The sequence below is a fragment of the Staurois parvus genome, unplaced genomic scaffold, assembly GCF_062004578.1.
Source record: "Staurois parvus isolate SC_StPar_1 unplaced genomic scaffold, SC_StPar_1.0 ptg001242l, whole genome shotgun sequence".
Taxonomy (NCBI): Eukaryota; Metazoa; Chordata; class Amphibia; order Anura; family Ranidae; genus Staurois; species Staurois parvus.
The window spans coordinates 254,732-281,024 of record NW_028319038.1 but is presented as its reverse complement, the minus strand read 5'-3'; the positions used below and the strand labels follow the sequence as shown (position 1 = coordinate 281,024).

Genomic DNA, 26,293 nt, shown 5'->3' with positions numbered 1-26,293 from the left:
CCTAAGTAACGGTTCTGTGGCCCTCAGTAACAATTCTGTGTCCCTGATTAACGTTTCTGTGGCCCTAAGTAACGGTTCTGTGGCCCTCAGTAAAAATTCTGTGTCCCTCAAGAAACAATTCTGTGTCTGTCCGTGAGTAACAATTCTGTGGCTCTAAGTAACGGTTCTGTGGCCCTAAGTAACAATTCTGTGTCCCTGATTAACGTTTATGTGGCCCTAAGTAACGGTTCTGTGGCCCTCAGTAACAATTCTGTGTCCCTGATTAACGTTTATGTGGCCCTAAGTAACGGTTCTGTGGCCCTCAGTAACAATTCTGTGTACCTCAGTAACAATTCTGTGTCTGTCCCTGATTAACGTTTACGTGGCCCTAAGTAACGGTTCTGTGGCCCTCAGTAACAATTCTGTGTACCTCAGTAACAATTCTGTGTCTGTCCCTGATTAACGTTTACGTGGCCCTAAGTAACGGTTCTGTGGCCCTCAGTAACAATTCTGTGTCCCTGAGTAACAATTCTGTGGCCCTAAGTAACGGTTCTGTGGCCCTCAGTAACAATTCTGTGTCCCTGTGTAACAATTCTGTGTCTGTGCGAGTAACAATTCTGTGGCCCTAAGTAACAGTTCTGTGGCCCTCAGTAACAGTTCTGTGTCCCTGAGTAACAATTCTGTGTCTGTGCGAGTAACAATTCTGTGGCCCTAAGTAACAGTTCTGTGGCCCTCAGTAACAATTCTGTGTCCCTGAGTAACAATTCTGTGGCCCTAAGTAACGGTTCTGTGGCTCTCAGTAACAATTCTGTGTCCCTGTGTAACAATTCTGTGTCTGTGCGAGTAACAATTCTGTGGCCCTAAGTAACAGTTCTGTGGCCCTCAGTAACAGTTCTGTGTCCCTGAGTAACAATTCTGTGTCTGTGCGAGTAACAATTCTGTGGCCCTAAGTAACAGTTCTGTGGCCCTCAGTAACAATTCTGTGTCCCTGAGTAACCATTCTGTGGCCCTAAGTAACGGTTCTGTGGCCCTCAGTAACAATTCTGTGTCCCTGTGTAACAATTCTGTGTCTGTGCGAGTAACAATTCTGTGGCCCTAAGTAACGGTTCTGTGGCCCTCAGTAACAATTCTGTGTCCCTGAGTAACAATTCTGTGTCTGTGCGAGTAACAATTCTGTGGCCCTAAGTAACAGTTCTGTGGCCCTCAGTAACAATTCTGTGTCCCTGAGTAACAATTCTGTGGCCCTAAGTAACGGTTCTGTGGCTCTCAGTAACAATTCTGTGTCCCTGTGTAACAATTCTGTGTCTGTGCGAGTAACAATTCTGTGGCCCTAAGTAACAGTTCTGTGGCCCTCAGTAACAGTTCTGTGTCCCTGAGTAACAATTCTGTGTCTGTGCGAGTAACAATTCTGTGGCCCTAAGTAACAGTTCTGTGGCCCTCAGTAACAATTCTGTGTCCCTGAGTAACAATTCTGTGGCCCTAAGTAACGGTTCTGTGGCCCTCAGTAACAATTCTGTGTCCCTGTGTAACAATTCTGTGTCTGTGCGAGTAACAATTCTGTGTCCCTGAGTAACAATTCTGTGTCTGTGCGAGTAACAATTCTGTGGCCCTAAGTAACAGTTCTGTGGCCCTCAGTAACAATTCTGTGTCTGTCCCTGAGTAACAATTCTGTGGCCCTAACTAAAGTTTCTGTGGCCCTAAGTAACAGTTCTGTGGCCCTCAGTAACAATTCTGTGTCTGTCCCTGAGTAACAATTCTGTGGCCCTAACTAAAGTTTCTGTGGCCCTAAGTAACAATTCTCTGGCACTCAGTAACAATTCTGTCTGTCCCTGAGTAAGAATTCTGTGGCCCTAACTAGCGTTTCTTTGTCCCTAAGTAACGATTCTGTGGCCCTCACTAACAATTCTGTGTCCCTGAGTAATGGTTCTCTGTCCCTAAGTAACGTTTCTCTGTCCCCAAGTATCGTTTCTGTGGCCCTAACTCTGTCCCTAATACAGAGCGGTCTGCCTCTGTTCAATGACTGCAGGCAAATGAAGAATTCCAAAATGGCCGCTATTTATAGCTCGACCATTACACAGTGCTGGCTGGCTGGCTGCTGATTGGCTGATGCGATCACATGTCATTGAGGAATGCATTATGGGTCAGCGCGCCTTCCCAGACATCCCCGCTCCGTCGCCGCACATGTCCGCCGCCATTTTCGGAAAAATTTCGATTCGCGCGTCCGAAGTAGGCTATTTTTCGGATACGACTCGAATTCCACTTCGGCTACTTCGATTCGCTCATCTCTACCTGCCACCACCCAGCAGTTTATCCGCAGAACGGTCTGCTGGGACACCACATACACACAGATCTCCGTCTGGCAGATCTGTTACCTTTTACAATCTGCACGCAATCTGCCAACACGCAGTGCAATTGCATACAGATTGGCAATGAGCTTGACCGTGCATATAAAGACACTAAAATACAATACAATCTAATCTCTCCAATCTAATCTCTCCGGAGATATGAGCCCGAGCTTAAATACACAGAAGTGACTTATTAATTTTAAGATTTAATATCCTGAAAGTGTGCAGTGCATAAAATATGTACAAAGTATAAAAAGTTACAGAAAATACAAAACATACAAGAAGACACACAAATGACTATTCACTATAAAATAAAAGGGAATAAAAAACAGAGATAAAATTTTTATCAAGATCTATCCTGCCACTGGAGCAAGTCAGGGAGAGTCAGCAATCCGTCAGTCAAATCAAACTGGCTCCATACGAATCACAATGCCGCAATGTCAGAATCCTCAATTTATGGGGATATGGACATAGGCGGGACTTTAGTTCTTGACCAATTGACCCTGGGGGGTGTTCCTGTGCCCGCCCACAGGATGTTCTGGGTGCCGACCTGCCCAAAGTCAATTGGACCAAGACCGACTTGAATTACCAAGTCGGGGATTGGATTTCCGACACCAGCGCATCAGTCCGATCACGACAGTACCAATCACTGTTCGGCTGTCGCAATCCAGCGCCACCTAACCATTTCCTGCATTTTTCTGGCATTCTACCTAAGTCACAAATACGGTTTTTATATGCCGATGTAACCCACAGAGTGCCCCATCAGAAGGAAGTATGTTCATCTCTAAAACATCTCTGCAACTAATAATTTAGCTTTTATGACAGATGAAACATTTCCTTTGATCCCCTGATATACTTCAAAGCTCTGGTCTCCCGCTATCATGAAGCCAACCTGTCTCCAGCCCTTTCCTTCCCAGCTTCCCCAGAAGGTGACAAACCTTATTAGCACCCAGGTGCCACTTCCAGCCTGAGGAAGCTCTGTCTCTTTTCAGATGCTAATTGATGACCATCTGTCTCTGAGTACCTATGACTGAATATTTCTTTAATGACAAGGAATGAACTAGATTTACATTGGCATATTTTCTACAGGTCACATCTTATTATCTACTCAAATCTGTACATTTATGTCACAGATAGATAGATAGATAGATAGATAGATAGATAGATAGATAGATAGATAGATAGATACAGTGGGGATCGAAAGTTTGGGCACCCCAGCTAAAAATTTGTATTAATGTGCAGAAAGAAGCCAAGGAAAGATGGAAAAATCTCCAAAAGGCATCAAATTACAGATTAGACATTCTTATAATATGTCAACAAAAGTTAGATTTTATTTCCATCATTTACACTTTCAAAATAACAGAAAACAAAAAAATGGCGTCTGCAAAAGTTTGGGCCCCCTGCAGAGTTAATATCTTGTACTGCCCCCTTTGGCAAGTATCACAGCTTGTAAACGCTTTTTGTACCCAGCCAAGAGTCTTTCAATTCTTGTTTGAGGTATCTTTGCCCATTCTTCCTTACAAAAGTCTTCCAGTTCTTTGAGATTTCTGGGCTGTCTGTCACGCACGGCTCTTTTAATGTCTATCCATAGATTTTCAATTATGTTGAGGTCAGGAGATTGTGAAGGCCATGGCAAAACCTTCAGTTTACGCCTCTTGATGTAATCCCCCGTGGATTTCGAGGTGTGTTTAGGATCATTATCCATTTGTAGAAGCCATCCTCTCTTTAACTTCAGCTTTTTCACAGATGGCATCAAGTTACCATCCAAAATTTGCTGAAATTTTATTGAATCCATTTTTCCTTCTACTGGTGAGATGTTCCCTGTGCCACTGGCTGCAACACAACCCCAAAGCATGATTGATCCAACCCCATGCTTAACAGTTGGACAGAGGTTCTTTTCATTAAATTTTGTGCCCCTTCTTCTCCAAACGTACCTTTGCTCATTCCGGCCAAAAAGTTCAATTTTAACCTCATCGGTCCACAGTACTTGTTTCCAAAATGCATCAGGCTTGTCTATATGTTCACTTGCAAAGTTCAAACGATGATTTTTGTGGTGAGGACGTAGAAGAGGTTTTCTTCTGATGACTCTTCCATGAAGACCATATTTGTACAAGTATCTCTTTATAGTGGAATAGTGACCACAACTCCAGTGTCTGCCAGATCTTTCTGGAGGGATCGTGCAGTCAAACGTGGGTTTTGAATTGTTTTTCTCACAATCCTGCGAGCTTTTCTGTCTGATATTTTTCTTGGTCTTCCAGATCTTGCTTTAACTTCCACTGTTCCTGATGACTGCCATTTCTTAATTACATTCCGAACAGAGGATACTGACATCTGAAAACGCTTTGCTATCTTCTTATAGCCTTCTCCAGCTTTGTGAGCGTCAACTATTTTCAGTTTCAGTTTTCTAGACAACTGCTTAGAAGAACCCATGGTGCTGATTGTTGGGGCAAGGTCAGATGAGTCTGGGCATTTAAAACCTTTGAGATTGACATCACCTGGTCTTCCCAGATGATGATTGAGAACAATCCATGACACTGGCAGGTCTCAGCTTGGCAAAGGGGGCAGTGCATGCTATAAATTCTGCAGGGGGCCCAAACTTTTGCAGACGCCATTTTTTGGTTTTCTGTTATTTTGAAAGTATAAATGATGGAAATAAAATCTAACTTTTGTTGACATATTATAAGAATGTCTAATCTGTAATTTGATGCCTTTTGGAGATTTTTCCATCTTTCCTTGGCTTCTTTATGCACATTAATACAAATTTTTAGCTGGGGTGCCCAAACTTTCGATCCCTACTGTAGATAGATAATAGATAGATAGATAGATAGATAGATAGATAGATAGATAGATAATAGATAGATAGATAGATAGATAGATAGATAGATAGATAGATAGATGGATGGATGGATAGATAGATAGATAGATAGATAGATAGATAATAGATAGATAGATAGATAGATAGATAGATAGATAGATAGATAGATAATAGATAGATAGATAGATAGATAGATAGATAGATAATAGATAGATAGATAGATAGATAGATAGATAGATAGATAGATAGATAGCACCGAACACCCAGATACATGCCCTGCAGCTCCTCTAGGGTGCCCCAGGTCCCTCATCAGCTGCCTGTAACAGAGATTCACATCAGAGTGGAGGGAAGTTGTGTATTTTGGTTTTGTGCTGCCCTAGGCAAGACTAAAATTGGGTTCCCACTGTTAACACAATTCAGCCACACCCACTGTTGACCCCAGATCATTATACCAGCCATCTTAGTACTCTCCTTGGGGTGCCCAAAAGTGACCTAAATCTTTTGCAATTGTTTTAAAGAACCCTTATCCTTTCAAATCTAAATTCCATTAACATCAGATATCAGATTCAGAGGAGTGGGGCATTTTGGGCAAATCAGGAGGTCTTATAACACCAGGAACAAGCTGATAGGAGGAGAATGCAGAGAAATTACCTAATCAGGCTGCTGCTGCTCTTTCACTGTCCAACCACAAGCCGGGGGAAGGAGGTGACCTTTGCTGTGTTGCTTTTCTGCTGCAATGAAAAGTCTGGTCACCGGAGATGAAGCATTTTCCCAGCTTGCAGTATGGCTGCAATAGACAATTTTGGGCTTGTTCTCTAACAGGGGCGGACTAACCAATCGAGCACTCGGGCATTGCCCGAGGGCCTGGGGTCAGTAGGGGGCCCCATGAGATGTCCCTGGTACCTTTCATAGGCTTTTTTGGGTGTGGTTTGAGTGTGGGCGAGAACACAGGGACCCTATGATCCCCTACTGCCTGGGGGCCCCATAAGTTGTCAGTCCACCCCTGTTCTCTAATAATATTTTTTTTTCCTGATTTTACACAGGTCACCCGCAGACGTCACAGCCTGTACTCCTCTATACCTTGCTCTTAGCAAACTCACTGCTAATACTGCTAATCATCATCCTGGGGTTCAGTGTGAGGAGGAGGAGGAGGAGGAGGAGAGAAGAATCAGATGTTTGGTATAAAAACGTAATAAAACGAAAAGTGACACAATGAAACCTCAAAACAAATGAATATATAAACTGACAGAGAGGGGTGTATAAAAAAAAACCCGCCAAGCTATTCGTCCTACGAAACTGCATGTACATTTGTTCTGTGCGAACTAACCAGCTGTTGTGAGAATGTGGCTAAATCGAACGTTCTTAAGCGATTTTCCCTTCTAGTTGAATGTTACACTCTATAGCAAAGGTAGGTTCATTCATAAGAAACATAGAGGAAATCAGGAAAATACCGCATTATAGCCACTAGAAGGAGCTGTGGATCATAGAAAATGAATGAAATGTAGTAAGAAGAGATACAATGTAACAATTCTGGAGAACATTGAAGGGAATTAGAAGAACAAAATGGAACCATTGCTATTACAGGATCCGCGTTTATTTGCTAAATCCCTCCGGCATTCTCTAGAATGGTTACATTGTCTATACATGGGTGTCAAACAGGGGCGGACTGAGAATTCATGGGGCTCCCGAGCAGTAGGAGATCATGGGGCCCCTGTGTCTTTGCCCAAACTCAAAAAAGCCTATGAAAAAGGTACCAGGGGCATCTCATGGGGCCTCCTACTGGCCCGGGCCCTCGGGCAGTGCCTGAGTTTACAAATGGCCAGTCCACCCCTGGTGTCAAAGTCAATTACATTGCGAGCCTCATCGGTATTATGGTTGCCCTCAAAGGGCCAGTTGTACCGATAAGACTAGATATCAAGAGCACCCCCCGCCCCCACCACCATCAGAGTCCCCCACCTTCCCTTACATTACAGTGCACCCCCCTTACCATGTGCTGCTGCTGGGAAGTAGGTGGGGGCGGAACAGGGAAACAGAAAGTGCAGGGTCTGGAGGAGGACCAGAGGAGGGATGGTGTCAGCTGTCAGAGTCTGCTGGATGCTGAGAGCAGGGGAGGTGGAGATGAGGGGGTGATGCGGCTGCACAGAGAGGCACAGAATCTGTAAGAAGAGCCCCTCTTCTGACAACTGGGAAACAGAAAGTGCAGGGTCTGGAGGAGGACTAGAGGAGGGATGGTGTCAGCTGTCAGAGTCTGCTGGATGCTGGGACTAGGGGAGGTGGAGATGAGGGGGTGATGTGGCTGCACAGAGAGGCACAGAATCTGTAAGAAGAGCCCCTCTTCTGCCAACTGCTGAGCAGTGGTGTATTTAGGTTTTGTGCTGCCCTAGGCAACACAAAAATCGGCCGCTCCCACAACCCACCCCCGAAGAGAGCCTGACTCCAACCACCACCACCCCCCCCCCCCCCCCTCGACCCCCCCACCCGAGAGAACCTTCCACTGCAACCACCATCCATACACCAGCAACCCCCCCCCCCCCCCCCAGCGAGAGAGAGAAAGACTCTCACCTTCGCAGCTCCAGACATCCCCTGGAATGAGAGTAAGGCTCTGCATACACCGTCACGCATCCTGCAGCCTCTCGGATCCCACCTGGTCCCCTGGTCCTCATGGCACGCGTGTCCCTTCTTCTGTCCCTTCTTCCAGGGAGCGGTGCTGCCCCCCTAAAAAAATGCCGCTAGGCAAATGCCTTGTGGTAAATACACCCCTGACCCTCCCCCACCACCACGATCAGAAGTCAAGAGTCCCCCACCTTCCCTTACATTACAGTGCACACCCACCCCCCTTACCTTGTGCTGCTGCCAGGAAGTATCTGGGGGTGGAGCTGGGAAACAGAAAGTGCAGGGTCTGGAGGAGGACCAGAGGAGGAATGGTGTCAGCTGTCAGAGTCTGCTGGATGCTGAGACCAAGGGAGGCAGGGATGGGGGGGTGCTGCAGCTGCACAGAGAGGCACACAATCTGTAAGAAGAACCCTTCTTCTGCTGACTGCTGAGACAGGGGGGCAGTGACAAGCCTCTCCATGGATGCATGGAGCATCGCAGGATCTGGCAGAAGAACTCTGTTTCTACTCTGCTGCTGACTACTGAGACCAAAGAGGAGCCGAGGGGGTTGCCGCAGCTGCAGGAGAGGTGGGAGGGCCAAATGAAATGGACTGGTGGGCTGGATTTGGTCCAAGTTTAAACCCCCCCCCCTCCCCGTGTACATGCAAGGGTAAACGCACACATCGAATATGTCTGTATATGAACCGACAATTGAACTACACATAGCAGGTATCTCCATGCATGCCAGAGGGAGGGCAATCATTCTAATCTAGACCATCATTTGCTGTTATTTTTAGACTGATGACCCGCGAGGGCTTTTAAATCGCCGCCTATGAACAATTTGGGGTACCTTTTTTGTTGCTGTTTGAAGGTTTGACATGTTTGGTATCTATTTACTAGACGCAACCTTATCTTTTAAAATTTTACCAAAATTTTGGGTAATATTAACTACTAAAATTAGCTTTAGCAAAATATGGGTTTGATAAACCGTTGTGTTAGTATTCTGGGACGTAAAAAATCGGAACCTCCACCATTTTATTCTCCAAGGTCTCTGCTTTTGGGGGTTTTATTCCTGAGGCCAATATGTGTTTTTAAACGTGTTCCAAAATAAAATGTAAGAATGGCTCCAGCAGCGAAAGGGCTAAAATCTGATGAACTGTAGATAAAGCACGTAGGTTTTGTGTGTTGCCCTGTTTAAATTGATATTGAAATTTTGTTTCTGATACAAAGTGCGGCAAATTAAATAAAAGCTTTTAAAAATTTGTCTTTTCTTTTTTTTTTATTGAATGAATCGCTACGAAAACAAACCAGTGCAATGAAAGAAACGGAAGAATAATTAAATGTAAATATTTAAAAAGTAAAACAGGAAAAATCAAAGGTATAATAGCTCAGGGAAAAGAGGAGGAAGGATCTAAAGCTCATCTCTGGGTAGTATAAACAAGGACACCTCCCACTCTACATGCCCCTAGCCAATCAAATCTTTGTAATAAAAAAAAAATTGGTTACACGCGCATTGCCTATATCTTTTTCTGGTAACATGAGCACTGCCTATTGACTTTATAAGTTATTCATCATCTGGGTCTTCTCAGGGTCCTTTTTGCAGTGCCCATGTTTCTTCCTGGTAACGGGGGCACTGCCTATTGGCCATATAAGTTGTCCATCATCTGGGTCTTCTCAGGGTCCATTTTTCAGTACCTATGTCCCTTCCTGGTAACATGGGCACTGCCTATTGGCCATATAAGTTGTCCATCATCTGGGTCTTCTCAGGGTCCATCTTTCAGTACCTATGTCCTTTCCTGGTAACATGTGCACTGCCTCTTGGATGTATAAGATTTCTATCATCTGGTCTTCTCAGGGTCCTTTTTGCACTGCCTATGTCTTTTCCTGGTAACATGGGCACTGCCTATTAGCTATGGAAGTTGTCCATCATTTGGATCTTCTCAAAGTCCATCTTTCAGTACCTATGTCCCTGGTAACATGAGCACTGCCTATTGGCTGTATACATTTTCCATCATCTGGTTTTCCCAGGGCCTTTTTTGCATTGCCTATGGGCTGCTAAGGTTGTCTATCATCTGGGTCTTCTCAGGATCTTTTTTGCAGTGCCAATGTCTCTCCCTGGTAACATGGGCACTGTCTATTGGCTATGGAAGTTGTCCATCATCTGGATCTTCTCAAAGTCCATCTTTCAGTACCTATCTCCCTGGTAACATGCGCACTGCCTATTGGCTGTATACATTTTCCATCATCTGGTTTTCCCAGGGCCTTTTTTGCATTGCCTATGGGCTGCTAAGGTTGTCTATCATCTGGGTCTTCTCAGGATCTTTTTTGCAGTGCCAATGTCTCTCCCTGGTAACATGGGCACTGTCTATTGGCTATGGAAGTTGTCCATCATCTGGATCTTCTCAGAGTTCATCTTTCAGTACCTATGTCCCTGGTAACATGGGCACTGCCTATTGGCTATGGAAGTTGTCCATCATCTGGATCTTCTCAGGTTCCATCCTTCAGTACCTATGTCCCTGGTAACATGCGCACTGCCTATTGGCTGTATACATTTTCCATCATCTGGTTTTCCCAGGGCCTTTTTTGCATTGCCTATGGGCTGCTGAGGTTGTCTATCATCTAGGTCTTCTCAGGATCTTTTTTGCAGTGCCAATGTCTCTCCCTGGTAACATGGGCACTGTCTATTGGCTATGGAAGTTGTCCATCATCTGGATCTTCTCAGAGTTCATCTTGCAGTACCTATGTCCCTGGTAATATGGGCACTGCCTATTGGCTATGGAGGTTGTCCATCATCTGGATCTTCTCAAAGTCCATCTTTCAGTACCTATGTCCCTTGTAACATGCGCACTGCCTATTGGCTGTATATGTTTTCCATCATCTGGTTTTCCCAGGGCCTTTTTTGCACTGCCTATGGGCTTCTGAGGTTGTCTATCATCTGGGTCTTCTCAGGATCTTTTTTGCAGTGCCAATGTCTCTCCCTGGTAACATGGGCACTGTCGATTGGCTATGGAAGTTGTCCATCATCTGGATCTTCTCAGAGTTCATCTTTCAGTACCTATGTCCCTGGTAACATGCGCACTGCCTATTGGCTGTAAAAGTTTTCCATCATCTGGTCTTCCCAGGGCCTTTTTTGTACTGCCTATGTCTTTTCCTGGTAACAGCACATTGTCTATGGGTTGCTGAGGTTGTCTATCATCGGGGTCTTCTCAGGGTCTATCTTTCAGTGCCAATGTTCCTTCCTGGTAACATGGGAACTTCCTATTGGCTATGGAAGTTGTCCATCATCTTGATCTTCTCAGAGTCTATCTTTCAGTGCCAATTTTCCTTCCTGGTAACATGTGCATTGCCTATTGGCTATAAAAGTTGTCCATCATCTGGGTCTCCTCAGGGTCCTCTGGCACTGCCTATGTCTCTTCCTGGTTTCATGGGCATTACCTATAGGCTGCCAAAGTTGTCCACCATCTGTGTTTTCTCAGGATCCTTGTTGCAGTGCCAAGGTCTCTCTCGGTAACATGGGCACTATTGCTTTTGGAAGTTTTCCATCATTCAGGTCTTTCTGGTTCCTTTTTGCAGTGCCCATGTCTTTTCCTGGTCACATAGACACTGTCTGTTGACTATGGAAGTTGTCAATCATCTGGGTCTTCTCGGGTTTTTAGTTTTTAAGGACTGGCCCTGCGACATCATGGGTGGCCTTAAACAAGACCAGTATGGACAACAGCAGAGACCATCAAAGAAATCCTTAATTTTAATATTTTATATCTTTTTATAGTTTAGCTTTAAAGTCACACAAATACATCTAAGAATCCAGTGTTTGAGAAATCCCACCGGAAGCTAGTTTGCTTCTGATAAAAATAAATAATTATGACAGCTTTTGTGATGGATCATTAGAAAGGAGTGTAATTATAGCAACACATTTACATGTATGTTCCTTCCCAGAACAATATTACATAATAATGTCATCTAATTATATTATAATAACAGAGAAAACTAGTTCTGGTCACGTAGCCGGACCATGATCGAGGTCAGGAAGTACATCAAGTAGGGCGATGCCTCCTACTGATTTTCTATAAATGCTCCAGGTTAATTCTGAACAACATTTATAATTAAAGTGTGTGAAGTGCTAACAAAACTTCAGATTTCTAAAGGCCTATCTGTACAACATGAAAGCTAACTGGTTGATACAGCTTGGTTCTCACCATAAAACGACTCCAGGCAACCAATAAGATTGTTTTGGAGGGCTTTGGATGCTTTCCAAGACAGAGTTAAAATGTTAAAAGTGAAAAAGCCGTGAGTATAAAGCTTACTTACCTGATCATCTTCTTCTGGTGGCTTCTGAGCAGGTGCAATGGTATCTCTTATGCACGGGCAGTGGGTACCAAGGGGCAGAGATGAGAATAGGAGGCCAAAGTAGAGTGGCAAAAATAAACATGGAATGAGTGGGAAGATAAGGAGGAGATAAGCATGGAAGGGCAGAGTGGATCTGAGTGGAAGAGATCAGCATAGGAGGGCAGAATGGGAGAACAGAAGCAAAGTGGAAGAGACAACCATGGTGTCAGGACCCAGGTCTGAACCTGCAAACTCTGTTATATCAGGTGGTGTCTCTTCTTGCTGAGCCACCTGAAATACTGGACAGCTCCGTGGAAAATTCCATGAATGATCCTGCCTTGAACCTTTTTTTTCTTGAACTTTGAACCTTTTGCTCCTCCCATGAACTTCTTATTAAAGCCATACCTTTGCACTTCCTGTTATTGTGCTCTCTCCAGCCAGTATTTCACTCTTGTTACTCCTGCTGCCATCTGTATCTTCCCTACCACTCGTTACCAACCTTTAGCTTGTTCCATGGCCATGCTTCTGCTTGATCCCTAGTTACTGCCCTTTGGCTTGTTTCTCGACTATGCTTCAGCTTGATCCCTAGTTACCGACCTTTGGCTTGTTTCTCAACTATGCTTCAGCTTGATCCCTAGTTGCCGACCATTGGCTTGTTCCTCAACTATGCTTCTGCTTGATCCCTAGTTACCGACCTTTGGCTTGTTTCTCGACTATGCTTCAGCTTGATCCCTAGTTACCGACCTTTGGCTTGTTTCTCAACTATGCTTCAGCTTGATCCCTAGTTACCGACCATTGGCTTGTTCCTCAACTATGCTTCTGCTTGATCCCTAGTTACCGACCTTTGGCTTGTTTCTCGACTATGCTTCTGCTTGATCCCTAGTTTCCGACCATTGGCTTGTTCCTCAACTATGCTTCAGCTTGATCCCTAGTTACCGACCTTTGGCTTGTTTCTCGACTATGCTTCTGCTTGATCTCTAGTTACCGACCTTTGGCTTGTTCCTCAACTATGCTTCTGCTTGATCCCTAGTTACCGACCTTTGGCTTGTTTCTCGACTATGCTTCTGCTTGATCCCTAGTTTCCGACCATTGGCTTGTTCCTCAACTATGCTTCAGCTTGATCCCTAGTTACCGACCTTTGGCTTGTTTCTCGACTATGCTTCTGCTTGATCTCTAGTTACCGACCTTTGGCTTGTTCCTCAACTATGCTTCTGCTTGATCCCTAGTTACCGACCTTTGGCTTGTTTCTCCACTATGCTTCTGCTTGATTTCTAGTTACCGACCTTTGGCTTGTTCCTCAACTATGCTTCAGCTTGATCCTTAGTTACTGACCTTTTGCTTTGTTCTTCGACTATGCTTCTGCTTGATCCCTAGTTACTGACCTTTGCCTTGTTTACTGACTATGCTTCTGTTTGATCCCTACTTGCTATATCTGGTACTGGACCCTGGCTTGCTCTCCTCCTGGTGGGGCAATCCTGAGGACCTGGTACTAACAAGCAGCAAAACTCATCTTCTCCATCAGGAGCTCTGGTGATTGCCAGTTAGTACTTAGACCCTGGACCTTGGGTAAACACAATTCATCCACCAGGGTAACCTGTTTGTACACCTAACCTGCTGGTCGGTGGGATTCCCTTTGCTGTGATAGCTTTTGGTCTCTGAGGCTGACCCCCGACCAAGACACATGGGTGGAAAGGAGCAAATATGGTTAGGAGAGCAGTACAGAGTGGGAGAGATGAATGTGGAAGGACAGGAGTTGGGATAGTTAGGAGGGTAGAAGCAGATGGGCATATGTGGACAGGAGCAGAGATGGGTTTAGAAGGGCAAGAGTGGAGTGGGAGAGATGAGTGTGGAAGGGCAGGAACAGAGATGGGTAGAAGGGCAGGAGTAAAATGGGAGAGATGAGTGTGGAAGGACAGGAACAGAGATGGGTAGAAGGGCAGGAGTAGAGTGGGAGAGATGAGCACAAGAGAACAGGAGCAGAGATAGGTAGGAGGGTAAGAGTGGAGTCAGAAGAGATTAGCGTGGGAATAAAGGAGCAGAGATAGTTGGGAGGAAAGGAGCAGATTGGGAGAGATAAGTTTGGGGAGATAGGAACAGAGATGACAGTAGGGGAGTGTTAAAATGTGAGAGGACAGGAGCAGAGATGGGTATAAGGGCAGGAGTAGAGTGGGAGAGATGGGCAGTGGTTGACAGGAGCAGAGATGGGTGTAGGAGGACAGGAGTAAAAAGGAAGAGATGAGTGTGGAAGGACAGGAGCAGAGATGGGTAGAAGGGCAAGAGTAGAGTGGGAGAGATGAGCGCAAAAGGACAGGACACAGATAGATAGGAGGGTAGGGGCAGAGTCAGAAGTGATTAGAATGGGAGGACATGAGCAGAGACAGTTGGGAGGGCAGGAGTAGATTGGGAGAGATAAGTTTGGGGAGACAGGAGCAGAGGTGACAGTAGGGGACAGGAACAGAGTGTTACAATGTGGGAGGACAGGAGCAGAGATGGGTAGAAGGGCAAGAGTAGAGTGGGAGAGATGGGCATGGGTGGACAGGAGCAGAGATGGGTGTAGGAGGACAGGAGTAAAAGAAAGAGATGAGTGTGGAAGGACAGGAGCAGAGATGGATAGAAGTGCAGGTCTAGAGTGGGAGAGATGGGCATGGGTGGACAGTAGCAGAGATGGGTAGAAGGGGAAGAGTAGAGTGGGAGAGATGAGCGCAGGAGGACAGGAGCACAGATAGATAGAAGGGTAGGAGCAGATTCAGAAGAGATTAGAATGGGTGGACAGGAGCAGAGATGGGTGTAGGAGGACAGGAGTAAATGGGAGAGATGAGTGTGTAAGGACAGGAGCAGAGATGGGTAGAAGGGCAGGAGTAGAGTGGGAGAGATGAGCGCAGAAGGACAGGACACAGATAGATAGAAGGGTAGGAGCAGAGTCAGAAGAGATTAGAATGGGAGGACATGAGCAGAGATAGTTGGGAGGGCAGGAGTAGATTGGGAGAGATAAGTTTGGGGAGACAGGAGCAGAGATGGCAGTAGGGGACAGGAACAGAGTGTTAGAATGTTGGAGGACAGGAGCAGAGATGGGTAGAAGGGCAAGAGTAGAGTGGGAGAGATGGGCATGCACAGCTGCACCAGATTCTGAGTGCTCCAGTGTTAGTAAGGCCTCTTTTACACGGGCGTTCCGTATGTCCATTTTTCATCTGTCCATTTACGGATGAAAAACGGACATCCATGTATTTCTATGGACTAGCGGATGTAATGGATGATCATCCGTTTACATCCGTCAATGTCTGTACCCAGTGGTGTATTTAGATTTTGTGCTGGCCTAGGCAACACAAAAATCATCTGCCCCCACAAACATCGACCAACACCCCCCCCCTTCCCCCTCCCGTGGAGAGAACCTGACAATGCTGACATTGACCAACAACACCCCTGCCCGGAGGAGCCTTCTACTACCCCCCCCCCCCCGCGATAGAGAAGAAGACACTCATCTGCACAGCTCCCTAGGAACGAGAGTCAGGCTCTACATAGACCATCAAGCAGCCTGCAGGCTCTCTTGGATCCCACCTGGTTCCCATTGCAAAGCGTGTCCCTTCTTTCATCCCTTCTTCTGGGGTGAGGTGCTGCCCCCCCTGAAAGCTGCCACCCTAGGCAAGTACCTTGTTTGCTTTGTGGTAAATACGCCCCTGTCTGTATCCGTAAACATACATTTTATTGAACGGAAGAAAACCCTATTTTTCTTCCATTAACCACTTCTAGTCCAGACACTTTCACCCCCTTCCAGTCCAGGCCAATATTCAGCTTTCAGCGCTATCACACTTTCAATGACAATTGCGCGGTCATGCAACACTGTACCCGTATGAATTTTTTAGCATTTTTTTGAGACAAATAAAGCTTTATTTTGGTGGTATTTATTCACTGCTGGGATTTAAATGAAATGTCCAAAAATTTTGAAAAAAAAGTATAAAATTTTGCAAATAAATAGTATTTCATCATAAATCTTGGCCAAAATTTATTCTGTTATCTTTTTAGTAAAAAAAATAAATAACCCAAATTAGTTTATAGCCACAAATTATAATTTTTAAACATTTTTTTAACTTTTTTTTATTTTGTTTTATTATTTACGTTTTTTTTTTACTTTCTTTAACATACTGTCACCCTAGCAGTACAGTGTCACTATAGTGACACTGTACTACTTGAGGGTGATGAAGATTTTTTTTTTTTTACACTGATTGCTTTTACACCCTTAAAGGCTGTAAAACAAAACACAAAAAATGGAACGCCCGTGTGAAATGTTGATCAGTGTAATTAGGACATCTGAGGTTGCTAATTTTAGGACAGTGTTGGTTTCACAACATTACAAGGAAGAAGGAAAATGGAAATCTATTACCTGGGTGTGGTTTTGGGAGAACTTACAAACTATAAATTGCATACAGCAGTATCTGGGACAGGAAAGCACTCCACACCTGCACCCCAACCAGGTAACACGGCACCCAATACCTGTGATGGCCCATATTTCAGGCTAGCTGGGGCTGGGATGGGGCTTTGACTTCACCTTCCATTGACCATCTCCTCGTCTGTTTTATTCCATTTTAGGTGACTTATTGGCGACCAGATTGGACGTTTCCATTGAACATGGCGTCCTTCAGCTTTGCAGTTGTCTTTGTGGTGGCAGGTACGTTTTTAGCTGTTTTTCAGAAATCCGTAGTTCAACTCCAGATGGGGACCAGGACCCGGCGCCTCCTCATTAATGTATTATATCTAAAGCCTTTTTTGTATTTTTGGAATGCAGAGGATTTATTATTGAGATTTTCTTTTACTTCCTGCCCCAGAGACACAACAGATTATCAAACTGGTGATACGCATGGCCACTGGACTTTTAATTTCATTTTTTTTGTTGTTGTTGTTTGTTTTGTTACTTTCTATCACAGAGACACAACAGAATATAAAGCTGGTCAGGCACGTGGCCATTGAACTTTTGATTTCATTTTTTCTTTGTTTTTTGTTTTTTTTCTTGTTTTGTTTGTTTGTTACTTTCTATCCCAGAGAGACAACAGAACATGGCCATTGATCGTTTACTTTCATTTTTCTTTGGTTTGGGTTTTTTGTTTTGTTACTTTCTTTCCCAGAGACACAACAGAATATCAAACTGGTCAGACACGTGGCCATTGAACTTTTGATTTCATTTTTCTTTGTTTTTTTTCTTGTTTTGTTTGTTTTGTTACTTTATGTCCCAGAGACACAACAGAACATGGCCATTGATCGCTTAATTTAAGTTTCTTTGTTTTGTATTTTTTTTTTTTGTTTTGTTACTTTCTATCCCAGAGACACAGCAGAATATCAAACTGGTCAGACACGTGGCCATTGAAATTTTTATTTACTTTTTCTTTGTTTTGTTTGTTTTGTTACTTTCTATCCCAGAGACACAACAGAACGTGGCCATTGATCGTTTAATTTCATTTTTCTTTGTTTCGTATTTTTTGTTTTTTTGTTTTGTTACTTTCTATCCCAGAGACACAACAGAATATCAATCTGGTCAGACACGTGGCCATTGAAGTTTTGTTTTAATTTTTCTTTGTTTTTTGTTATTTTCTTGTCTTGTTTGTTTTATTACTTTCTGTCCCAGAGACACAACAGAACATGGCCATTGATCGTTTAATTTAATTTCTCTTTGCTTTGTGTTTTTTGTTTTGTTATCAAGCTAGTCCTTCCTGTGGCCAGTGAACTTATTATTTAATTTTTCTTTGTTTTGTTTTTTAGTTAACTTTTTATATAATTTTTCTTTTTTTGTGTGTTTTGTTTTGTTTTGTTACTTTCTGTCCCAGAGATACAACATAATATCAAACTAGTCACACAGGTGGTCATTGAACTTTTTATTTAATTTTTCTTTGTTTTTTGTTTTGTTTTGTTCTGTTACTGTCTGTCTGAGATACAACATAATATCAAGCTAGTCACACACGTGGCCAGTAAATTTTTTATTTTATTTTTCTTTGTTTTTTGTTTTGTTTAGTTACTGTCTGAGATACAACATAACACCAAGCTAGTCACACATGTGGCCATTTAATTTTTATGTCATTTTTCTTTGTTTTGTTTTGTTACTTTCTGTCCCAGAGATACAACATAATATCAAACTAGTCACACGTGACCAGTGAACTTTTTATTTTATTTTTCTTTGTTTTTTGTTTTGTTGTATAATCTTTTTTCCTGTGCTTTATATGAAAATATTTTGATGTTTATAATTGTCACTTTTTATATATAATTTGCTGAATAAATAAAACTATAAATAAAGCATTATTATAAAAAATAAATAAAAAAAATCTTGAAGATGGCCACTTTTACACGTATATCTAAAAAAAGTTAGATGGTCGATTCACTTTATTCTGCAATAGAACGTCTTACGGCGGCTTCAGCTATTAATTTGTTTCTATTTTTCTTACAGCCTTCCAAATTCAGACTATTACAGGTGAGTGAAATGTTACTGTTCACAAAAGATACAGATCATTAATTAAAAAAAAAAAAGTGACAGTTGTGTGACAGGTATTTTCAGTTGAGTCCAATTACATTTGAAAATTAGTCACATGGCTAAAAAGCTAAAGCTAGATGGACATCTGGCATCATCTAGCCCAGGGATGGGCAACTGCCGCCCTCCAGATGTTATAGGACTACATGTCCCAAGAGGCACTGCAAAACTGACAGTTACAAGCATGAGGCATGATGGGACTTGTAGTTCTGCACAGGGGCGGACTGACCATTTGGAAAACTCGGGCACTGCCCGAGGGCCCGGGGTCAGTAGGGGGCCCCATGAGATGCTCCTGGTACCTTTTTCATAGGCTTTTTTGAGTTTGGGCAAGGACACAGGGGCCCCATGATCCCCTATTGAGTTGTCAGATGCCCCTGGTACTGCAACAGTTGGAGGGGCGCAGTTGCCCACCTCTGATCTAGCCAGGGGTGGACTGACAACTCATGGGGACCCCAGGCAATAGGGGATCATGGGGCCCCTGTGTCCTTGCCCAAACTCAAAAAAGCCTATGAAAAAGGTACCAGGGACATCTCATGGGGCCCCCAACTGACCCCAGGCCCTCAATAGGGGATCATGGGGCCCCTGTGTCCTTGCCCAAACTCAAAAAATCCTATGAAAAGGTACCAGGGACATCTCATGGGGCCCCCTACTGACCCCGGGCCCTCAATAGGGGATCATGGGGCCCCTGTGTCCTTGCCCAAACTCAAAAAAGCCTATGATAAAGGTACCAGGGACATCTCATGGGGCCCCCTACTGACCCCGGGCCCTCGGGCAGTGCCCATGTTTCCAAATGATCAGTCTGCCCCTGGATCTAGCCTATCCCTTTCCCATCCTGGCTGTCCCTGGCCCACCCCTTTTCATTCATTGGTTTTCAGTTCTTCCAATCATGGAGGCTCAGAGTCACATGTGGGTGTTACCTAGGGTGGTCAACATGCAAATGAAGTCTGCCTAGGAACACCCACTCCTCCAGACTGACACAAATCTATGAAGGCGTTTTGATATTTACATAACTCCTCCCAAGAACCAGCCCACTGAGGGCTCTTAAGGGCAGAACTGAGGCAGGGTGCTGGGATATTTTCAGAAAGCCATGTACAGCCCTCTGCCAGCCCCTCCCACCAGCCATGATCTGGTTGCATTGCATAGAGAAGCATATAGGAAGGTTGAACTAGATGAACAGGTGTCTTTTATCAACCTAACTATATACAGGTGTACCTCGGTTTACAAATTGAATGCGTTCTCTGGGACGTCTCGTATTGCGAAAAAAATTCGTAAACCGAAACGTGATTTCCCATAGGAATGCACTGAAAACCAATTAATCCGTTTCGGAGGTCAGAAAAAAAGTAAAAAAAAAAAAAGTCACTATAGGTCAGTGCCGGCGTAGTGTGTTACCAATTGTTTTCTTGGTGACTGGAGATGATTGACAAGATCCTCACGTGTAGTTCTGGGATGATTCCTCACTGTTCTCATGATCATTGACACTCCACGAGGTGAGATCTTGCATGGTGCACCAGACCTAGGGAGACTGACACTTGTTTTGTGTTTCTTCCATTTGTGAATGATTGCACCAACTGTTGTCACCTTCTCACCAAGCTTCTTGGCCATAGTTTGGTAGCCCAGTCCAGCCTTGTGTAGGTCTACCATCTTGTCCCTGACATCCTTGGACAGCTCTTTGGTCTTTGCCATGGTGGAGAGTTTGGAATCTGATGGTTTGATTGCTCCTGTGGACAGGTGTCTTTTATATAGGTAACAAAATGAGATTAGCAGCACTCCCTTTAAGAGACTGCTTCTAATCTCAGCTTGTTACCTGTATGAGAGACACCTGGGAGCCAGAAATCCTGCTGAATGATAGGGGATCAAATCCTTCTTTCCCTCATGAACATGCAGATCTGTCATCATTTGTTAGACGCATTTCTGCTGAATTTGTTGTTGTATTCTGTCTCTCAGTGTTACACCGAACATTCGATTTGTAGACCGATCATTTCTGTGTGAGTGGGGATCAAATACGCATTTCCTTCACTGTATGTGAAGCGGGGGTTATAGTATGTTATCATATTCGATTTTCTATTTATTTGCATATGGAGGTTTTCTAATTATTTATTCACTTCTTGGACCCCAGGCTCACACTGATGCGGTGCAGAATTGGCAGCATTTTCAGTGCGAATTCCGCACCACATCAGAATCGCACCCCGCTCATGCCCACCACATCAGAATCGCACCCCGCTCATGCCAACCGCTGCGGGTGCGTACGTTAAGTTAACAACACCCCGAAAGCGCTCCGCAAAACGCAGAACCCAAAAAAAGGGTCCTGCGCATATTTGGTGCGAATAGTCATACAAAATGTACGGCTCCGATCGCACCGCACACAAATCGCATGTGATGTGCAGGGAATGCGGTGCGGTTCCTTTGCGAATCACATGCAATAGACCACATTGCATGTATGTGAACCCACGCATAGATGTGAATACCCGTGCGATCTGATTCTAGTGCAGACCCAAAAAAGGGTCCTGCGTGTTTTTGGTGCGATTAGAGTCATACAAAATGTACGGCTCCGGTCGCACCGCACACAAATCGCATGTGATTTGCAGGGAAAGTGGCGCGGTTTCTGTGTGAATCACATGCGATAGACCGCACCGCATGTGTGTGAACCCGGGCTTAAAACAAACAAAGTGGCAGTTCTCTTTAACCGCCTCCCGCCCGCCATATAGTCCAATGACGGGCGCAAGGCGGTTCTCTCGTTCTGGGAGGACATCATACGTGTTCCCATTCTAACCGCGCATGTGTGGCTCCAGGAGCGTGCAGCGCGGCGAGCGGTGGTGCGTTGTGTCCCTCGGACACAGCGGATCACCGATCCATGGAAAGAGCTGAAGATGTCGGCTCGGTCATGTGATCAGCTGTGTCCAATCACAGCTGATCGCATGTAAACAGGGAAATGACGGTTATCGGCATTTCTCTCCTCACGAGCTGTCACGCTGACAGAGGAGAGGAGAGCTGGTAATCGGCATTCCTCAGGGGGGACATGTACACTGATCATCAGGGCACTGATGATCAGTGTGCCCTGATGATCTGTGTAGCCCCAGCAGTGTCACCTGTCAGTGTCCGTATTAGGTGCCTTTCAGTGCCACCTATCAGTGCTGCCAATCAGTGCCGATTATCAGTGCCAGTCAGTGTCGCCTATCAGTGTGCATCAGTGCCGCTTATCAGTGCCATATATGAGTGCTGCCTTTCAGTGCCCATCACTGATGCCTGTTAATGCCCATCAGTGCCACCTACCAGTACCTCCTCATCAGTGCTACCTATCAGTGTCCATCAGTGCAGCCTATCAGGGCCCATCACCGCAGCCTCATTAGCGCACATCAGTGAAGGAGAAAAATACCTTATTTACAAAATTTTATAACAAAAACTAAAAAAAAATTTTCAGTGGTTTTTGGGTTGTGTAAGAAAAAATAAAAAACCCTGAGGTAATTAAATGCCACCAAAATAAAGCTCTATCTGTCACCAAAAAATGATAAAAATTTCATATGGGTACAGGGTTGCATGACCGCGCAATTGTCATTCAAAGTGTGACAGCCCTGAAAGCTGGAAATTGGCCTGGGCAGGAAGGGGGTAGAAGTGTCCTGTAGGCAGGAAGGGGGTAGAAGTGCCCGGTGGGCAGGAAGGGGGTAGAAGTGCCCGGTGGGCGGGAAGGGGGTAGAAGTGTCCTGTAGGCGGGAATGGGGTAGAGGTGCTCGGTAGGCGGGAAGGGGGTAGAGGTGCCCGGTAGGCGGGAAGGGGGTAGAAGTGCCCTGTAGGCAGGAAGAGGGTAGAAGTGCCCGGTAGGCAGGAAGAGGGTAGAAGTGCCCGGTAGGCAGGAAGGGGGTAGAAGTGCCCGGTAGGCAGGAAGGGGGTAGAAGTGCCCTGTAGGCAGGAAGGGGGTAGAAGTGCCCTGTAGGCAGGAAGGGGGTAGAAGTGCCCTGTAGGCAGGAAGGGGGTAGAAGTGCCCTGTAGGCAGGATGGGGGTAAAAGTGCCATGTAGGCAGGAAGGGGGTAAAAGTGCCCTGTAGGCAGGAAGGGGGTAGAAGTGTCTGGTGGGCAGGAAGGGGGTAGAAGTGTCTGGTGGGCAGGAAGGGGGTATAAGTGCCCGGTGGGCAGGAGGGGGTATAAGTGCCCGGTAGGCAGGAGGGGGTATAAGTGCCTGGTAGGCAGGAGGGGGTATAAGTGCCTGGTAGGCAGGAGGGGGTAGAAGTGTCTGGTGGGCAGGAAGGGGGTATAAGTGCCCGGTGGGCAGGAAGGGGGTATAAGTGCCCGGTGGGCAGGAGGGGGTATAAGTGCCTGGTAGGCAGGAGGGGGTATAAGTGCCTGGTGGGCATGAGGGGGGTATAAGTGCCTGGCAGGCATGAGGGGGGTATAAGTGCCCGGTAGGTGAGGGGTTAAATACATAATTATAAACAAAAGTAACATTTTTCTTTCTTTTTCTTTTCTTTTTTTTTTAATAAACAGGTATAGGTATATGTCCAAAACACAGCCACTTAGGAAAGGTCGGAAGTTGTGACATGCGATGCGAACATCTGCTACCTCCCTACGCATTTATAGATTGTCTTGATGAATTTAATAAACATGTTGGCTGCAAGTGTAATGGCGGGTTACTCCCCCAGATCGAATCCCACGGCTTTGACGTGATCTGTGTTCCTCCATATGAATGCTGTGACGTCAACATGCACTTCGATGCCTTCGCACCCTCCTGCCTTCCCACCTGTGGAAGCCCCAAGGTCGCCGAAACCTGCAACGTCCCAAAAACCCCGAAGTGTCTCTGTAACGATGGATACATCATGGATCAGAACCAGGGGTACAAGTGTGTGAACTCCAGTGAGTGCACGCCCCCACATAAACCCTAGACCAGTCATGTGATTATCGACAAATTCATCTCTAATGCAGGCCATACATGGTTCGGATTGCGAGCGATTTTTTGTCCAAAAATCAAAAACGTCGTTCGCTCGGTAATCCGATGGCGCCATCATTGATTTCGAAAACCAAGTCATAAAGTTCACCCCATATAACAGGCAAAACTTCTGTTCCTTCCAGGTCACGGCTCACGCGCATATTCTTTCTGGAAAAACCATCGTACGATTTCACCATCATTGAGTCTAAAATCAGTTGTTTTTCAGGAATTTTTCCAACATGCCCAATCACCGATAATGGGAGGAACTTCAAAATTCGTCCGGTGCCATTGACCCACTAACAGAGCGAAAATCGGTCGATTTCTTAGGTCTGATTTTCGTATGAAAAATCGGTCGAATTTCGACCCGTGTATGGCCGGCCTTAGTAAGAGTTCTACTTTAACATTTTCTGTGTCTCTAATGCAGGCCATACATGGTTCGAATTACGAACGATTTTGCGTCCGAAAATTGGAAACGTTGTTCGCTCGGTAATCCGATGGCGTCATCATTGATTTCGAAAACCAAGTCATAAAGTTCCCCCCATATAAAAGGCGAAGCTTCTGTTCCTTCCAGGTCATGGCTCATGTGCATATTCTTTTTGGGAAAAACGATCGTACAATTTGACCATCATTGAGACGAAAATCGGTCGTTTTTCACGAATTTTCCAACATGCCCCACCAAGTCAAGCTGCTTACATACTAATGCAGGCCATAAATGGTTCGAATTCCGAATGATTTTTCGTCCGAAAATCGCAAACGTCGTTCGCTCGGTAATCCGACGGCGCCGTCAATGATTTCGAAAATCGGCTGACCGAGTCATAAAGTTCACCCCATATAACAGGCGAAAACTTCCGTTCCTTCCAGGTTACACATATTCTTTTCAGAAAAACGATCGTACGATTTGACCATCATTGAGTCGAAAATCGGTGGTTTTTCACAAATTTTCCAACATTGTCTGATCACCGAAAAGGGGAGGAACCACGAAAAATAGGCCAGTGCCACTGACCCCACTAACAGAGTGAAAATCGGCCGATTATTCTTTGGTCAGATTTGCAGACGAAATTCGACCCATGTATGGCCGGCATAAAGGAAGTCGTCTCCGGGAACAGGAAGTGAAGAAAAGTCTCCCTCGCATGAAGAAAACAGAAAAACGAATACACCTTTTTTTAGTAGAGTGATGGAAGGGTTAATCTGCTTCAGGGGCGGACTGACAACTCATGGGGCCCCCGGGCAATAGGGGATCATGGGGCCCCTGTGTCCTTGCCCAAACTCAAAAAAGCCTATGAAAAAGGTACCAGGAGCTTCTCATGGGGCCCCCTACTGACCCTGGGCCCTCGGGCAGTGCCCGAGTTTCCAAATGGTCAGTCCGCCCCTGATCTGCTTATATCATGCCTTCTCTGGTTCTGTCTTGCACCCCTCCCCCCCTCCCCACATCATCAACATAATAAAATCTTTCATTAAAACTTTAATTTAAAATTAATAAAAAATTTTTTCATTGGCTACATTATTTTCGACCCATTCACCGGGAACCAGAGGAAATTCGTTCAGTGTTTGGCCAGCTCTATGTGTGCTCCCACATGGAAGAAAAGTATATTTTAAAAAAATTCTTCCCAAATATATTGACATATATTTGAAATGCTACAATTTTGGCCATTTTCAATATATTTCAAAATATATTTCAATAAATATATATATATATATATATACTGCATGTTGAAATGCTTTTTTTTTTATATATATTGCAAAAATATGTAAAATATTTTTAAAAGTATATTTTTTTTTAATATATTCTTCAGATTTTTTCTTCAACATATATTTGAAATACTACAATTTTGGCCGTATTCAATATAATTCAATATATTTCAATAAATATATATATATATACTGCATGTTGAAATGCGTTTTTTTATATATTGCAAAATATATGAAAAATAATTTTAAAAGTATACTTTAGTAATATATTCTTCAGATTTTTTTTTTAACATATATTTGAAATACTACAATTTTGGCGGTATTCAATATATATATATACTGCATGTTGAAATGCGTTTTTTATATATTTCAAAATATAGTTCAATAAATATGTAAATATATATATATATATACTGTATGTTGAAAAGTGTTTTTACTACAAAACATATGAAAAATATTTTTAAATAATACATTTTCAAATATACCGTATGTCTTTAAAAATACATTCAATCTACATTTTTGGAATGCATTTACAAATATATGTAAAATGTAAAATACCCACGCTGTTTTTTTTTTTCCTGTTATTAGCTGAAGGCAGGATAGGCTTCCCTGAAGAGCGAGGTTTTCAGAGATCGCCTAAAAGTGGGCAGAGTAGGCGATAGATGGGGATAAAGAGTTCCAGAGGATGGGGAGGCCTCTGGAGATGAACATGGGAGGAGGAGACAAGGGAGCTCGAGAGCAGGAGGCCGTGGGAGGAGCGGAGAGTCCGGTTTGGGTGATGCTTGTGAAGTAAAGTTCCTGACAGGTCCACTTTAATGGGTGTATTTCCAAAAAAAAGTTCACATAGCTATTCATCCAGCTCTTTGCAAAGGGGAAAAATTCATAAATACCGCGTTATGCCCACTAGATGGAGCTGAGGATCCTATTTATTCCTATGACCCTCAACTCCATCTAGTGGCTGTAGTGCGGTATTTTCCTAAACTCTCTATTTCTAATGAATGAACAACACTCTTTTTTTTTTGCATGAATAACATTCAACCTGTTGAGGAAATAGAAGGAGAGCATTCGATTTTGCCCCATTCACAACAGAACAAATGTAGCGGCAGCTTTTGCTGGAGGAAAAG

General features: G+C 44.3%; 2 protein-coding genes across 2 annotated transcripts in view; both read left to right on the top strand.

Moving 5' to 3' along the window:
- The window catches only part of LOC149437938 (uncharacterized), a 31,062-nt gene extending 23,444 nt beyond the window's left edge, over positions 1-7,618 (top strand). Inside the window, exon 4 of the mRNA XM_089660439.1 lies at positions 6,183-7,618. Coding sequence (XP_089516565.1) covers positions 6,183-6,355 — 173 coding nt within the window. The 3' untranslated portion in view covers positions 6,356-7,618. The remainder of the gene's footprint in view (positions 1-6,182) is intronic.
- An 8,883-nt stretch (positions 7,619-16,501) lies between these two features.
- LOC149437937 (uncharacterized) lies at positions 16,502-24,984 on the top strand. Its single transcript, XM_089660430.1, has 4 exons — positions 16,502-16,526; positions 16,642-16,720; positions 18,485-18,508; positions 23,042-24,984. Exons 2-4 carry the CDS (start codon positions 16,681-16,683, stop codon positions 23,434-23,436), a joined length of 459 nt encoding a protein of 152 aa, XP_089516556.1. The 5' UTR covers positions 16,502-16,526; positions 16,642-16,680; the 3' UTR covers positions 23,437-24,984.
- The last annotated feature ends 1,309 nt before the right edge of the window (positions 24,985-26,293 follow it).

What these genes read in the sequence shown, in the direction of transcription:
- LOC149437937 (XM_089660430.1), top strand. Translation starts at nt 16,681, where the DNA reads ATGGCGTCCTTCAGCTTTGCAGTTGTCTTTGTGGTGGCAG. An exon ending in AGTTGTCTTTGTGGTGGCAG is followed by an intron (nt 16,721 to 18,484) that starts GTACGTTTTTAG and finishes TTTTTCTTACAG; the next exon opens with CCTTCCAAATTCAGACTATT. An exon ending in CCAAATTCAGACTATTACAG is followed by an intron (nt 18,509 to 23,041) that starts GTGAGTGAAATG and finishes TTTAATAAACAG; the next exon opens with GTATAGGTATATGTCCAAAA.